Source organism: Nicotiana sylvestris, chromosome 6, assembly GCF_000393655.2.
Source record: "Nicotiana sylvestris chromosome 6, ASM39365v2, whole genome shotgun sequence".
Classification (NCBI taxonomy): domain Eukaryota; kingdom Viridiplantae; phylum Streptophyta; class Magnoliopsida; order Solanales; family Solanaceae; genus Nicotiana; species Nicotiana sylvestris.
This window is the reverse complement of record NC_091062.1, coordinates 15,400,753-15,415,949: the sequence shown is the minus strand read 5'-3', so window position 1 is coordinate 15,415,949 and position 15,197 is coordinate 15,400,753. Positions and strand designations below refer to the sequence as shown.

Sequence of the window (15,197 nt, the reverse complement as noted above, 5' to 3'; positions counted from 1 at the left end):
ATTCTCTCTAACCCATTGGCACATGAAAGAGTTCCTGGTTGTGTAACTTTTATTTTATTATATTTATTAAAGTCAACGAAAAGTCACTTAAATGTAGGTAATTAAATAATAGTCAATATTGTTTTTTTATAATAAAAGAATCACTCAATTTAATCCAAGTATCATACAGAAGACAATAGGAGAAAAACAAGGTTATTTTTCTAATATAATATATAGGCAAAGTTGAGTGGTTTCTTAGCTATAAAAAGTAATTTAGTGACTTTCGTAATACTTAAATAAAATTGAGTATTTTTTCTCTGCAGAAAATAATTTAAAGAATTTGATACAATAAAGTAAAAATACCATCCTAAAAATTACCCAGTAAACAAGTGGGGATGAGAGGACTTGTCTCTCTAGGATAACAAGTGGATTTTTGGCCATTACAAGTCCTTATCTAACATTATCTACAAGTACAAACACCTTATCTTATATCATCCAAAAAAGAAAGAAAAAGAAAAACAAGAAATCAGATATCTAATCTAAGCTCAAGAGTGAAAAGGAAAAAAATAAAATAAAAATAAAGCACGAGAATGGATGCAATTCAACAAGTAGGATTTCCAGTGCTAGGAATTATAGCAGCAGCAGCTGTTACATTTTATGTAGTCAGCTTTTCAGAGATTAGAGAGGTACATATTATACTTTTCTTACAATTTTTCTTCCTTATTGAACTCTATAACTTACTGAAAATACTTGTTGTTTATTAATTTTTCACCTATTTTGGGAAAGTGTAGAAATCATTTAGAGAATTTGAAGATGCAGAAGAATCAGAAAGTGGTGGATTCAAATATGTTAGCTCTAGAGAAAGGAGAGCTAGAAGAAAAGCTGATAAACAAAAACCCAATAAATCTTAATTCTATGTACTCCATTCATATATTATCTAATTTCTAGCTATTGCATTGCCTCCCATACACCTAAATTTTTATGTTCCTTTAACCAATTTGTAAGGTTTGTATGAATATCTTGTTTGGTTTGGTATTTGTTTTAGTCATTGGAATTACCCTGCTGGATGTGAATTTTGGCTAATTGATCTCTCTAGCTATAGTAGATCATTTGAATTTTCTGTAATGCATGAAACCAAGGGTAGCCCGGTGCACTAAGCTCCCGCTATGTGCGGGGTCCGGGGAAGGCCAGACTACAACGGTGCAACCTGTATTTCTTCAAGAGGCTATTTCCGCTGTTCAAACCCGTGACCTACTGGTCACATGACAACAACTTTACCAGTTACACCAAGGATCCCCTTCATGCTGCATGAAACCAAGATTGCGTGTAAAAACCCAAAATCCTGATTGCCATAATGACAATCAATCTAGTTTAAGTGTGCAAGTTGCAAACTGCGCCATGTTTAGCAAGGTTTTTATGTATTTTCTATTGGGCTTAGAATAAAGTTTCACGTTCGTTGTTGAAAATATTGGGAGTCTACATAGAAAGTATAGATTTTCTTAATAGTGTGATGCCATTTAGGGAAAATCGTGCTCGCTTGGCCTAGAGCGGACAATATCACACCATGTCAAGAGTATCTTTGGGTTGTTTTACCCAACAGTTGGTATCAAAGCCCAGATTCAGCGGGACGAGTATGACGATGGTAGAGTGATGGTTTGGGGCTCGATTTGCTTACCCATACGATCTTGGAGGCGCAGACACAAAAAGAATATAATTGCAGGTTTCGGTTGCCATAAATACTCTAACGATGTGGGTGACGACGAACAGTGAATCTCGGAAATTAACCCGTGGATCGTGGTAATGGTCACGGAGAACTGGTTCAAGGGGAAGACGACATATAAGGTATAGGGATCTCTTAATGGTGTGAGACCTTTTATGGAAAACCATGCAAGCTTAGCCCAGAATGGACAATATCACACCACGTTAAGAAGCCGTTTTAACCCCACATTTTCCTTGTAGACAAGCCATCCTTCATTAGAATTTTGGAGCAGAAAGTTGCATAATACACTACCACTAGCAAAATAGCTACAGAAAGTCAGATGAGTGCAACTTGAAAATGTGAACTATCTGGCTATATTTCACAAAGCTTAGACAGTTAAAAGCACCACTTGTGGGATAATACTGGGTCGTTGTTGTTGTTGTTGTTAGACAGTTAAAAGCACAGAGATAAAAAAATTTTTGATGTAGATTGAAGATCAGAGTAAAACAAGTCTAACTATGATAAATCCTCTAAATAGATACATAAGATTTCCCAGCTATTCTAAGATACGAGCATAGTTAATTGATTTATTTACATTACACATCTAATGAGAGTGGCTAAAAGACTGACTTCAATTGGACTTGAATTTCCCCCTCTTTTTCCACTTTTTTTTTCCATCAGCTTTTACTTGTTCTGGGACTTGAGTTCTTCAACTCTCTTTTCAGTATCCTTAAGTGCTTTCCCATATTTGACTATCAACTGCAAAAACAAGAACTATTTTAATCGGTTTTCAGATATCAAGAAACTGCTTAAAATCTTAGAAAAATTGAGAAAAAATCCGAAGAAACGAACATTCAAATACAAATGTGATGCCAAGTTGATCAGGGGCTTAGGCACCTTATCTCAAGCACTGTCATGTTACGCGTGTTCGACAGAAATTTTCGTAAATATGTATATATTAATAATAAGAAAAATAAAAATATTGGATATAAATATATAAAAAATGGTAGCGCTTGTCGTTATAGTGATTTATTTATTTGTTCTCTAGAAATGTTGACAACGCTTACTGGCCAAGTTGTTGGAATATTTCAAACAACCATTTTTAGGAACATACCTCATCAATTTCTTTTAAACTCAAAATATATGGAGGAGACATCATTATGTTATCACCAGCAACACGTACTAACATCCCGTACTTCTCACACTGTGCTCCAAAATATGCACCAATACCTGAGCAAAGAACGAACAATTTGTCAAACTGAGCCTAGAGTTAACTTAATCTTAGATTAAGACGAATTAATTAAAGAGCGAAAGCATACCCCATTCAGGTGGAAAAGGATCGTTCGGAGATTTGTTATCTGTAAACTCTGTACCATGTAGCAAACCAGTTCCCCTTGTCTGAAAATCGGAACAAAATTTAAGAATGGATAAAATAAACCGAAAGTAATTAAGACGTTTTAGCTGGCTTCTACAATGAAAATTACTATACCTCCCCGACTATGGGACTATCAGAGAATGCTTTCAAACCTTCTTGGAACTTTGGTGATATTCTGTTTACTTGCTCGATAATATTTCTTTCCCTGAAAATAATTCGGCTCTTTTCAGCGTTTACGCAGTAGGTAAGTACAACATGCAAGATAGAAAATACTGTCTTTGACATCATTAAGCAGTGATGGTTAAAAGTAAATTAGATGAGAAAAAAATACAACAACAACAACAACCCAGTATAATTCCACAAGTGGGGTATAGGGAGGGTAGTGTGTACGCAGACTTTACCCCTATCCTGGAGGGTAGAGAGTCTGTTTACAATAGACTCTCGACTCAAGAAGATGGGAAAAAATTTAAAACATGTTTTCAGTCCATACAAGAAGGAGAAAGGATTGCATACTTGTATATCTTGAGTGTTTCCAAGGCAACCACACACGAGACAGGGTGCCCGGAGTAAGTAAATCCATGTGAAAATGTACCTAGTTATAGAGAGAGAAAAAGAGAGAGCTATGAATTATATTTGGTTTCAAAGAAAAGACGATATTATATTTTATCGAACCGATAATATGCTCACCAAGTTTGTTGCTTTGAGAATTTATGACATCAGAAACTTCAGGGCTTACAAGGACTGCGCCGATTGGCATATATCCAGAAGAAAGAGCCTGAAAGAAGAGTTAAAGAAAGACAAACTGAGAATCCAGATATAAGCTGTAATTTGCATAGATTGGATATAGTTAAAACTTTTACCTTTGCTACAGAGACAAGATCAGGTTTAATGTTGTATTTTTCACAGCCGAACGTTGTCCCAAGCCTTCCAAATCCACATATAACCTCATCCGCAATGAAAAGAATGTCATACTTCTTGACTATAGCTTGGATCTAAAAATCAGTAGGATGAAGTATTGTTTCAGCTAGTTATATATAAGCATAATACCTAGGAAGAAAATAACGATTAACTTCAGAATTACGAATAAAACAGGAATTGTAGTTGAAAGGTGTATAATAGCAGTAAGTTCTTGCAAAGACTATTATCTTGAGGAGCCCCACGAATTCCTAATGAAATATAAAAGAAAAGGTGTTTGGGGGCGGTTGCCTCGTTCTAAAGCATCGCGTAAGGAAAAACACTCGTTGTTCCTTTATTCGGCAATGCATCAGCTATCTTGTGAAGGAAAATCTAACCTTATCGAAATAGGTTGCCGGAGGAGGTATGACACCTCCTGCCCCCATGACTGGTTCGGCAATGAAAGCAGCTATCTAAGTGAACAAGTAAATTAATCAGCATCCATTCACCATTTATGACACAAGGAAAACATGATAAGTGATAAAAGTAGATAGAATGTTACTGTTTCAGGACCCTCTTTGAGTATAAGATTTTCCAAATTATTGGCCAATCTTGTCGAGAACTCCTCTTCCGTCTCACCTGACATGCAACATTTTAGTAAATAGGTAGTTATTTAGACCGTATATGATCAGTATACGATAAGAGATAAGGATAAATAAATACCTGGCAAATGATAGCGCCAATAATGAGGGCAGTCAGTGTGCAGAACAAATGGAGCCGGCAAATCAAATTTCTGATGTAATGCAGGAAGACTGCAAAAGAACAATATTAACAAAAAGAATACTTGAAATAAGTAAATTGATTACCCAAAATGGAAAAGCATATTACCCAGAGAGACTGGCGGAAATGAGAGTAGATCCATGGTATCTGTTTGAAGGTTACAAGAATGAAGATTATGTACGCCAAAGGAGATACAACATAAGACACGCACATACACAAAACAAGAAACCAGGAGTTGAGAAATCAGATTACGATTTTATTCGAGCAATAAATTTCTTTTTATCTGGCCTCCCAAGCGCATTGTTGTAATACCATACCAGCTTCACCTACAGATTGAAAGCGTAAAAAGTTAATGTCCTGACAATGTAGACATGCAAACACAAACTTGAACAAAAAATAAAATTATCCTATCAAATCTCCAATAAATCTGAGTAGCAGCTAGAGAATCTATTTAAATATTTGAAGGCAATAAACAAAACCTGAGTGTCATTAGCTTCTGATCCGCTATTTGTGAAGAAAGCTTTCGCCATTTTATTTGCAGTAAACAAATCCAGGAGTTCTGTTGCCAGATCCTGTATGTTTGAAAATAAAATCAGCTTGTAATCTAAAAAAATGAGATTTCTTGTCTTTCTGTATAAGGCCACTATTGAGAATTTGCCATACCAAAGAAGGCTTTGTGGTACGATTCCAAAACGAATGGTAAAAGGGCAACTGATTGAGTTGTTTAGTTGCAGCGGCAACAAGACGAGGCTCATTTCCCCCTACAATAATGTGTAACAAGACGACTATGAGTTAAATATTTTGGAGGAAAAAGTGGTACACAAAAATAGTGCACCAAGGATTGTAAGTACCTAAAGCTGTGCACCACAAACCAGCTAGAGCATCAAGATACTTCTTCCCATTTATGTCATAAACATAAGAACCCTATGACAAATCGCACAAACGTTAAGCACATCAGAGGTTTCTTAAGTTGATCGCCAAAGAAAGACACAAATCTAACCTCGGACTTTTGTATGACTAAAGGATCCACATCAGTAGTCTGCCACCCGGCAGTGAAGGGTGCCAACATATCATGTCCCTTATATCTGAAAATATGAACCACATTTTGGTTACTCACAAGTTAGTAAACTTGTTTGAGAGACCGTGTACCTCGATTCTCAAGGTAATGAAATACATTCAGACAACATACCGAAAACAGATTATGTGGCACACTATCCTTTTTAGTTTGTTCCAAAAAGAATATCACCTCCCTATAATTAGAAACAATATCACTTCAAAATTCTCATCCCTCGCAAATGTCTAAGGCTTGTGTTAGACTACAAGTTTCAAAATTCATTCTTTTTTTAAACTATGTGCCCAATCAAACAGTGCCACAAATATAGAGAAGTACTAAATAGTCACTTAGATAGAGATCAAGCGGTAGGAAAGGAAAACAAGATTTACCCTCTAATGTCAGCTGATGAAATATCATTCTTCAAAGATGTTTCAGTGCTACTCCATCTAATCTGTTTAGGATCGCAAACGATTTGTTTCTGCAAATTGCTAACAACAGGAATATGCTTTACACGGGAACCGACCTGTAAAACACAATAAATTAAAAACCAGAATCAAAATGGAAGATTGCATATACTCTGCTAACTGGCAAAAGTTGGAAAGTTAAATGTTTGGAAGGTTGAGAAGTTTGACCGGGAGTTGACTTTATTGATAAGAGGGTCGGAATCCGATTCCGAAAGTTGAAATAGGTCCGTAATTTTATTTATGACTTGTGTGCAAAATTTGAGGTCAATCGTATATTTATAAGATAAAGAAAACCTCATGCACCAACTATGACTCATAACTGATCATCCAGCTGATATATTGGAGTATTATAAAAGATGATGATGCTTGAACATAAGCAATATGTGGATTGTAATTTATCAGCTGTAACATACCAAACAATAAAATCAAAGATCTCACAGTAGAATATATTGAAGGCAGAGCCTTAGCGTAACTGGTAAAAGTTGTGACCAGGAGGTCACGGGTTCAAGCCGTGTAAACAGCCTCTCGCAAAATGCAGGGTAATGCTGCGTAGAATAGATTTTTGTGGTCCGACCCTTCCCCGGCCCCCACACATAACAGGAGCTTAGTGCACCGAGCTGCTTTTTTTTCCACAGTAGAATGTATTATATAATGAACAGACAGATTATTCAAGAACTCTGATGAAGGCACTAAAGCACTTTGTTTAACAAAACAATAACAACAACAACAAAAATCCAGTGAAATCCCGTAAGTAGGTTCTTGAAAGGGTACTTTACGTACACCTTATCCCAACCTTGCGAATGTAGAGATGTTGTTTCCGATAGACCCTCAGCTCCATGAACTTGAAAAGAAGCAGTAACAGTTTGTTTAACAAACCAAACAATAAATGATTTGCTGTTTAAGTTTCTTAGGAAAATCATAACAGACCGTTCTAGCGTTCTGTAAACTGATCAAGGTAATTTTATCTTTTTAAGTCAAAAGAAACTACTGCAAATTGCCTGATTAATACTCCCTCCATTTCAGTTTACGTGAACCTATTTACTTTTTGGTTCGTTAAAAAAAGAATGGTCACTTTCTAAATTTGAAAACAATTTAGCTTAGACTTACAATTCTACCCTTAATGAGAAGCTTTTGTAACCACACAAATACTCTGATCCCTTTTTGACTTGTTTAGGACCATAAATTCCAAGACTTGTTTAGGACCACAAATTCCAAAAGTTCATTTTTTCTTAAACTTCACGCCCAATCAAACAGGTTCGTTCACATAAATTAGAACAGAGGGAATAGTCAATTGTGCCACATTGTCCAAAGTGATATACATGAAGATCCTCCGGATAAAAGCACAATTTTGGATTGTAGACTTGTTATCAAACACCTTTATATATACTCCATTACAGCACTAGAGGTGGCAATTGGTGGATTAGGTTAAAATGAGTCAAATTAATAAATGGGTCATAACTCAACAAGTCGAAATTGTGTCAAAATTTGGTAGAAATGACATCAGCTAGCCATTCTAAAGTGCTGTTAATTAGAAAATAGGTAGTGCATCTTGAATTTTAATTTTTCAATTCAAAGTTTCAGGACAAAAATGTCATGATTAATATTTTTAGTTTAAAAATTCAGGACAAAATAAATATTGGCTAATTCTTAAATAGCATTCCTGAGAATGACTATTTGTGCACTTGTCCCCAAAATTTGTTGGATCAAGAAGGATCATAATAACAGGTCATAATTCAATCGGCTAATTCAATAGTTCAAAGCAAGTTAACCAATAAGTCATAACTCATCCTGTTTAAACTTATAACCCGTTTGGCCAAGCTGCAAAAATCATCTTATTTTGAGAAGTGTTTTTTTTAAAAAAGTGTTTTTCTCAAAAGTACTTTTGGTGAGGAGCAGTTTGTGTTTGACTAATTAGTTTTAAAAGCACTTCTGAGCAGCAATTAGTATTTGGCCAAGCTTTAAAAAACTGCTTCTAAGTGTATTTTTCTCAAAAGTGCTTCTCAAAAAGGTGCTTTTGGAGATAAGCTACTTTTTTCTCTTCTCCAAAACTGCTTCTGCTTCTCCTCAAAAGCACTTTTTTCCTTCCAGAAGTTTGGCCAAACACCTCAATTTTTGGCCAAAAAAAAATTTGACAAAAAAAAAAAAAAAAAGCACTTTTGGCCAGACAGACTATTAGACTAGATGTGCTTATTTTGCCATCTCTAGCTTAAAGCTTCTTGAGGCAGCAAATCATACTTTATATATATATATATATATATATATATATATATATATATATATATATATATATATATATATATATATATATATGTTGAATCCTCTCAGCTTCTTTACATATTTATTTTTTTATTTTTTAAATCTGTTGGGTGAAAATCTTACGTTGACTCTTAACAACATACGGAACTCACCTTAACTAATCCAAAAAGAAAAGAAACAAAACAACCTAAATAGAAATGTCACAACCTCACATGGAGTTTGAGGTTTATGAGTTTGGAATGTCACTTACGCACTAATAATTTAAGTTAATGGATTCGAAATTTAATATTTATACTCGTATAAACCTATTTCTTTTTTAGTTCGTTCCAAAAAGAATGATTTCTTTCTAAATTTGAAAAAAAATTAACTTAAATTTCCAATTATACCCTTAACGAGAACTTTTTATAATCACACAAATACTTTGGACCCCCTTTTGACTTATTTAGGACCACAAATTTCAAAGTCTTTCATTTTTTTTCTTAAACTTCATGTTCAGTCAAACATGTTCACATATATTGAAACGGACAAAGTACTTATTAGTAAAAAAAAAATTGATACATATGTAAAGCTTGAACTACCCAAACCCAAAATGATGATCAATCCTGAACCCTCTACTCTGAGAAAGCTAAATGAAACTTCAAAAATACTTTGGAAGATTATCTTAAGTGAGAAGAAGCAGCAACAACCAAAAGAAGCTGATAATTTCTAAGTCAAAAGAAAAAGGAAAAAAAAAACTTTACACGAAAGCACATTCAAAACCCAGAAGCACATAGCAACAGAAATTATTGTTACAATCAAGAATCCCATTTCACATAATAAATGAAAAAAAAAAAAAACAAGAACATCATTTCACATAAAAAATGAAAGAAAAAAAAAACAAGAACCCCATTTTCTATAACAAATTAAAGGTCATAAAACAAACCTGGTTAGTGGCTGCTATGATCCCAGATCCAATTAGACTAGTAATCTTTGCCATTAATTCCCTTCAAAATTCCTTAGGAATTAATTATAATTATATATACCAAAAACCTCCTTATGTTCTTTGTTCCCTCTTTCTTCGAGCTATAAGATTTAAGTTAAACAAAAGCATGCAAAAAGTTGAAGAGAACAAAGAAAGGAAAAAACAATTGACAAGTGACAATCAATGACTCAGCTGTCTTGTTAAAATATGGTAATAATGTCATTTATATAAAGACAAAATTTTTGTAATGTCACAATTCCCTATTCATCGGACATTCAACCAATAGTTATAAATTTTTTTAAGGCTGTGATATTTTTGGGAAGGAAAAAGACCACAAGTTTACTGTTCATTGAATTTGGTCACTAATCATGGTAAAATTCTTATATATTACACAATGGCCTAAAACGCAGTTAATTTTTTGTAAAAATTGCAGGAATCCTATGTTTTTACCAATGATACTATTTTACCAATGCATGTACTTCAAAATCCTAACATAGAGACATTTCTCTCATGCATTGTATCTGGTCTTTATTGTTTTTGTACTAACACAACATCACAAAGTACAACTGACTTTTGGTTAAATTTTCATTGGATCAAATGTTTTCTCTGAACAAGCTAAATCTAAAAGATTTAAGTTATAGATTGATGATGGCGGCGACGACAACAACAACAACAAACCCTACCCTGGGATCTGGGGAGAATAGTGTGTACACAGACCCTATTCTGAAAAGACAGAAAGGTTATTTAATTTCCGATAGACTGTCGGCTAAAGAAAATAAGAATGGCTAAAAAAAAAAGAAACAAAGCAGTAGCAACAAACAGTAACAATAACAACAAGATATTATAAAAATCAAAGCGAAAGATAACAATCAATAAGAATCAATTACAGACACTAATACTACAGGTAAGGGGACGAAAAGGAGAATCACTCGACTACCTACCAACTCTCTATCCTAATCCTTAACTTCCACACCCTCTTATCAAATGTCATGTCCACAGTAAGCTGAAGTTGCGTTATGTCTTGCCTAATCACCTCTCCTTAATACTTATTAGGTTTACCTCTACATCTCCTACTATCCACCAAGGCCAACCTTTCACATCTCCACGTTGGGGCCCGACATCTGTACTTTTGCTCTTCACATGTCCGAACCATCTCAGCCTCACTCTGGCATCTTATCCACGGTGGCTACTCCCATTTTTTCCCGAATATCTTCATTCTTAATGTTATCTAACATGGTATGCCAACACATCCATTTCAACATCCTTCAGCTACTTTCATCTTCTGGACATGAGAGATCTTGACAACCTCATACAACATAGTCGGTCCAATCACCCCCATATAAAACGTACCTTTAAGTTTTAGTAGTACATTCTTATCGCACAACACACCGAATGCGAGTATGCATTTCATCCATCTAGCTCCGATACGATGTATGACGAGGTGGATCCATATTGTATTGATCAGAAAATAGAATTACAAATCTAAATCAAACTCTCAAAGTAGCAACAACCAAATGAACAACTAAAAAGAGGAAAATGAAAAAGAAGAATGGATGGAGATCCCAGAGTGCTCCAACAAGAACTAAGCCAAAATAAAGAAGAGACTTCTATTTGCCTACCCCTACATTTCCATGAGCTGATAGTTATAGTAACTATAATTCCTCTCGTCCAGTAATTTCTTGACACATGTACTTCAACTTAGATCCCAATTGTAGTCCAATAACCTCTTGTTGGGCTGTTTCACATTCTGACCCATGCACAACTTATTCTCAGGCCCAAATACTTCATTGTGGTTTACCCTCGTTTGTAATAGACATCCTCATCAATCTCCCCATTATGTTATAGATTGACAATGTAAAAAAATTATATTTTCAGGATTTGGCTTTTTGGGACCATATTCCCCTCCTTAGAAGCCATTTTTCATGTAGTGGTAATCTAATCTTAATTATCAATTAATAGTTATTGTAATACGTGATCTTATTATGTAAATATTTTTTACATCATCATTTAAACTCGTCTAGAATCATGTACCGTATTTCTATTATTTTTTTTTATTTTTAGACAAGATATCCTAAATGGATTTGACTGTGAAGATCAACATTAGAAAGTTTAAGAAATTTTTGTTTATTGATTACACGTCGTAGATAAATAGGAAAGAATAAGAGAACGTGTACAAAATATTTGGTTTGATTACCCACTCAAGTATGAGTCCGGAACCAAAATGTGGTTTTTTTTTACTCAAAATACGCAAATAAGTGTTAAAAAAAAGTTACCAAACTATATATAACGCCACAAAAAGTGGCACTATACAGTAACGGTAACTGCACCGTTACTGTATAGCGCCACTTTTTGTGGTGTTATATATAGTAAAACTGACACATATTACATAGTGCCACTATTAATGACGCTATACCCCTTATTACCTGACCCCACCAATAATTTCTGGGTTCAATAATCCAAAAGCGTATAAAGGCACTTTTTGTGGCGCTATATACAAAAAAAAAAACTCTCCGGCTAGCCATTTCCTATATAAACATCGTAGAATCGCCACAACTTCATTCAAAATTTTTTTTTTAACTCTTGCTGGTTTCTATTGTTGTTAAATTCTCCAACATTTTTTCATTATGTCTGAAGAACGTAGAATAAGAGTATCATTATATTGGGGGGGGGGGAGGTGAGGTTGTGATGAAGAATAACTCTGTGGGCTACATTTTACCTGCTAAGTGTAATGTTAAATTGCCACTTTCAATGGAGTATGAAACATTGATATCGTTGTTATGCAAAAAAATGAGTGTGAGAAAACATTCAGTGATACTCAAAGTAACCGGAAGATATCCGTATTCCGTTACGCCGCAAGGGGTTGCTTTTTACTCAGAGTTTAACATCGACGATGATGACACTTTGAGTGATTTCCTGAGGACTCCGGACGAATGCCGGGAATTTCTTGTAATCACAATGTTGGAGATGTACGTGAAGGTCGAAGACGTTCCAAAAAACGAGGTTGTGCGTAGTAGAGATAACCCCCAGTCATCGGGTGGTTATTCTGGATCAGTTTTTGCCGGACATGTTCCGGATGAAAGATTTTTTCTTGATTTAAATTTATCACCGTCGGCGAATGAGCAGCGAGAAAATAATTTATACCCCGCTTTCCATAATTCACAAGAAGAGTGGTAAACTTCAATTTTCATTTGTGTTAATTATGTATATTTTTGGTGTACTGAATTAATTTTAATGCTCATTTATTTAATAGGGGATACCGGCCGGATATGAATTTTACAAGTGGTCCATCCGGTAGTCATCACCTAACTGAAAACATCCATCATGGAATGTCATCACATTACGACTTGTAAGTAAAATGATATAGCCATATATAAAGCATTTATTAATTTAGTAGCTTATATTTTTGTTGAAATGTGCAGTGAAAACGAGCAAGTTGAACTACCTGTGCTCACTCAATTGCCCGAAAACGACGTATTACATCAGGATCTGGCAGATGCACAGAGTGAGGAAGAGAACAGCGATTACAATAACAATGCCGATGAATCGGGAGACGAGACACCATTTGCTCGTGAGGATGGTGATGAAGAGGACGAGGAGGAAGGACCCGATTTGAAGAGAGCCCCCATAGACGAAAAGTGTATGAGTCTGAAGTGCCGTTTCATTCAAGGAAGATTCCTTATATTGATAACTTGCCAGCCGTGCCGGATGTGGAAGCTCTCACAAGGGATTTTGATGAAATCTGGACAGCAATGTGGGATGAGTCTAGACCAACGGTGCTTGCAAAGGGGATGCTTTTTCCTGATAAAGCACGCGTAAGCAGGGCTTGTAAAATGCACAATGTTAAAGAGTGTCGTGAGATACAGGTATCAGAGTCAAGTCTGACGGTATACAAGGCTATTTGCCGCAGGTGGTTTTGGCCATTTAATTGGATGTTGCGTGCGTCGAAGAAGAAGACAGGTATGTGGTAAGTGGGTAAATACATTCCCACCCACACATGTGAAATGGACACTTTCAACGGGAATCACTTCAACTTGGATATTGACTTGATATCTCTTGTACTTATTCCGCATATCGAAGCGTCCATAAGGTATAAAATCAAAGAGTGCATTACAGCAGTCCACCAGGAATATGGCCACACAATTACTAAAAGAAAGGCATATCTTGGGCGCAAAAGAGCATTTGAAATAGTCTATGGTAACTGGGATAAGTCATTTGCGGATCTGCCTAGGTACATGGCTGCACTGCAGCAGTTTAACCCCGGGATGGTTGTTGAATGGAAGCTTGAGCAGATTCCAGGTAAACCAGAATATACATTCAATTACATGTTCTGGGCGTTTAAACCAGCAATTGATGGTTTTTCGCATTGTCGGCCCGTAATATCCATAGACGGGACTCATGCCTATAGAAAGTACGATATCAAGCTGTTGATAGCCATGGTAGTAGATGCTAATGGACAAATATTTCCTCTAGCTTTTGCTATTTGTGCCAATGAAAGCCAAGAGACGTGGACGTTGTTTTTGAACCACTTGAAAGAGCACGTTGTCAAACAGCATTCCGGTATTTTTCTAATATCTGATCGGCACGATGGTATCTTAAGTTCTGTGGAGAACTTACCTGCATGGCAAGAACCTTATGCATACTATTGTTACTGTGTTAGGCACCTTAAAACTAATTTCCAGAAGGCACATCCCAACAAGGATCTACATGATTTGATGTGGATAGCAGCAACAGACCACCAACAGCATAAATTCCGGATGCACATGGAATATATCAAGCAAGAAGACGAGGCAGCCTATCGTTGGTTAATGTGACATGACCCTGAAAAGTGGACTTTGCATGCGGATGGTGGCAGACGATGGGGAACTCTGACTACAAATGTGTCAGAGTTTTTCAACGGGTTATTGAAATCGGCAAGAGGACTGTCTATCACAGCCATAGTGCGTATGTCATTCAAGCAGATGGCAGAGAGGTTTGTTGAAAGGTCTGCAGCTGCAATGTCATTGATGGAAAGGGGTGTTGAATTTATGCTAGTGTCGATGCAGATATTTGAGAAATATAGATGGCGAGTGCATTGGCATTCATTTTTGCAGTATGATAACGAAAGAAATATTTTTGAAGTTCGCACCGCTATCCATCAAAATCGGGGTAATAATGTACATACTGTAAATGAATCTACAAGGTTATGCTCTTGTGGGAAATGGTATATCTACCACATGCCTTGCTCACATGCCATCAAGTGCTTTCAACAAGTTGGTTTAGGTGTAACCAACTATGTTGATCAACAATATAGTGTTGTGAAGTACCTAAACACATATAGTGGGCAGTTGCAGCCAGTGGGTGCTGAGCATTATTGGCCGCCTGAACCATTTAAAATGGTGTGTAACAAGTCCTATTTGCGTCGAATACAGGTGAAGAAGAGAACGCGTATACGGAACCAAATGGAGTTTAGTGATACCGTTTATGCGCACAGATGTGGTATATGCTCGCAAACAGGACACGACCAAATGTCCTTTGGGTGGCAACAGTAATCAAGCTCGGGGTGGGTGTTCTTCTATTGTGCCTAACTATTAATGAGTTTGTGTTGTAATATTTAGTTGTTTTGTTTATGTTGCAAGATTTATAAAATAAAATTATGTTTGTTAATTATGAGTTGAATTTCTCCATTTTAGTTTTTCAATGATAATAAAAAAAATTATATATTCGGAAGAACTGGAAACAACATTGAACTTTCATAA

At 35.8% G+C, this 15,197-nt stretch overlaps 3 protein-coding genes across 4 annotated transcripts; 2 read left to right on the top strand and 1 right to left on the bottom strand.

Moving 5' to 3' along the window:
* Positions 1-466: 466 nt before the first annotated feature.
* On the top strand, positions 467-1,062 carry LOC104236860 (uncharacterized). Its single transcript, XM_009790880.2, has 2 exons — positions 467-665; positions 771-1,062. Exons 1-2 carry the CDS (start codon positions 570-572, stop codon positions 888-890), a joined length of 216 nt encoding a protein of 71 aa, XP_009789182.1. The 5' UTR covers positions 467-569; the 3' UTR covers positions 891-1,062.
* A 1,084-nt stretch (positions 1,063-2,146) lies between these two features.
* Positions 2,147-9,599, bottom strand: LOC104236859 (gamma aminobutyrate transaminase 3, chloroplastic). 2 transcript variants are annotated; one of them, XM_070147876.1, is made up of 18 exons: positions 9,424-9,599; positions 6,171-6,304; positions 5,728-5,812; positions 5,579-5,651; positions 5,391-5,488; positions 5,207-5,299; positions 4,980-5,053; positions 4,836-4,874; positions 4,671-4,759; positions 4,521-4,586; positions 4,346-4,416; positions 3,914-4,045; positions 3,741-3,828; positions 3,567-3,645; positions 3,168-3,258; positions 2,998-3,076; positions 2,793-2,908; positions 2,147-2,437 (listed from the first exon to the last, which is right to left on the bottom strand). In XM_070147876.1, the coding sequence occupies exons 1-18, from the start codon at positions 9,475-9,477 to the stop codon at positions 2,363-2,365; spliced, it is 1,536 nt and encodes a 511-aa protein (XP_070003977.1). In that variant the 5' UTR covers positions 9,478-9,599; the 3' UTR covers positions 2,147-2,362. The 2 variants fall into 2 exon arrangements, with proteins under 2 accessions (XP_070003977.1, XP_009789181.1); XM_009790879.2 differs by having other exon boundaries at positions 4,346-4,420; positions 4,510-4,586; positions 9,424-9,598.
* A 4,095-nt stretch (positions 9,600-13,694) lies between these two features.
* Positions 13,695-14,273, top strand: LOC138870296 (uncharacterized). The gene has a single exon (XM_070148087.1). The coding sequence runs from the start codon at positions 13,695-13,697 to the stop codon at positions 14,271-14,273; it is 579 nt and encodes a 192-aa protein (XP_070004188.1).
* The last annotated feature ends 924 nt before the right edge of the window (positions 14,274-15,197 follow it).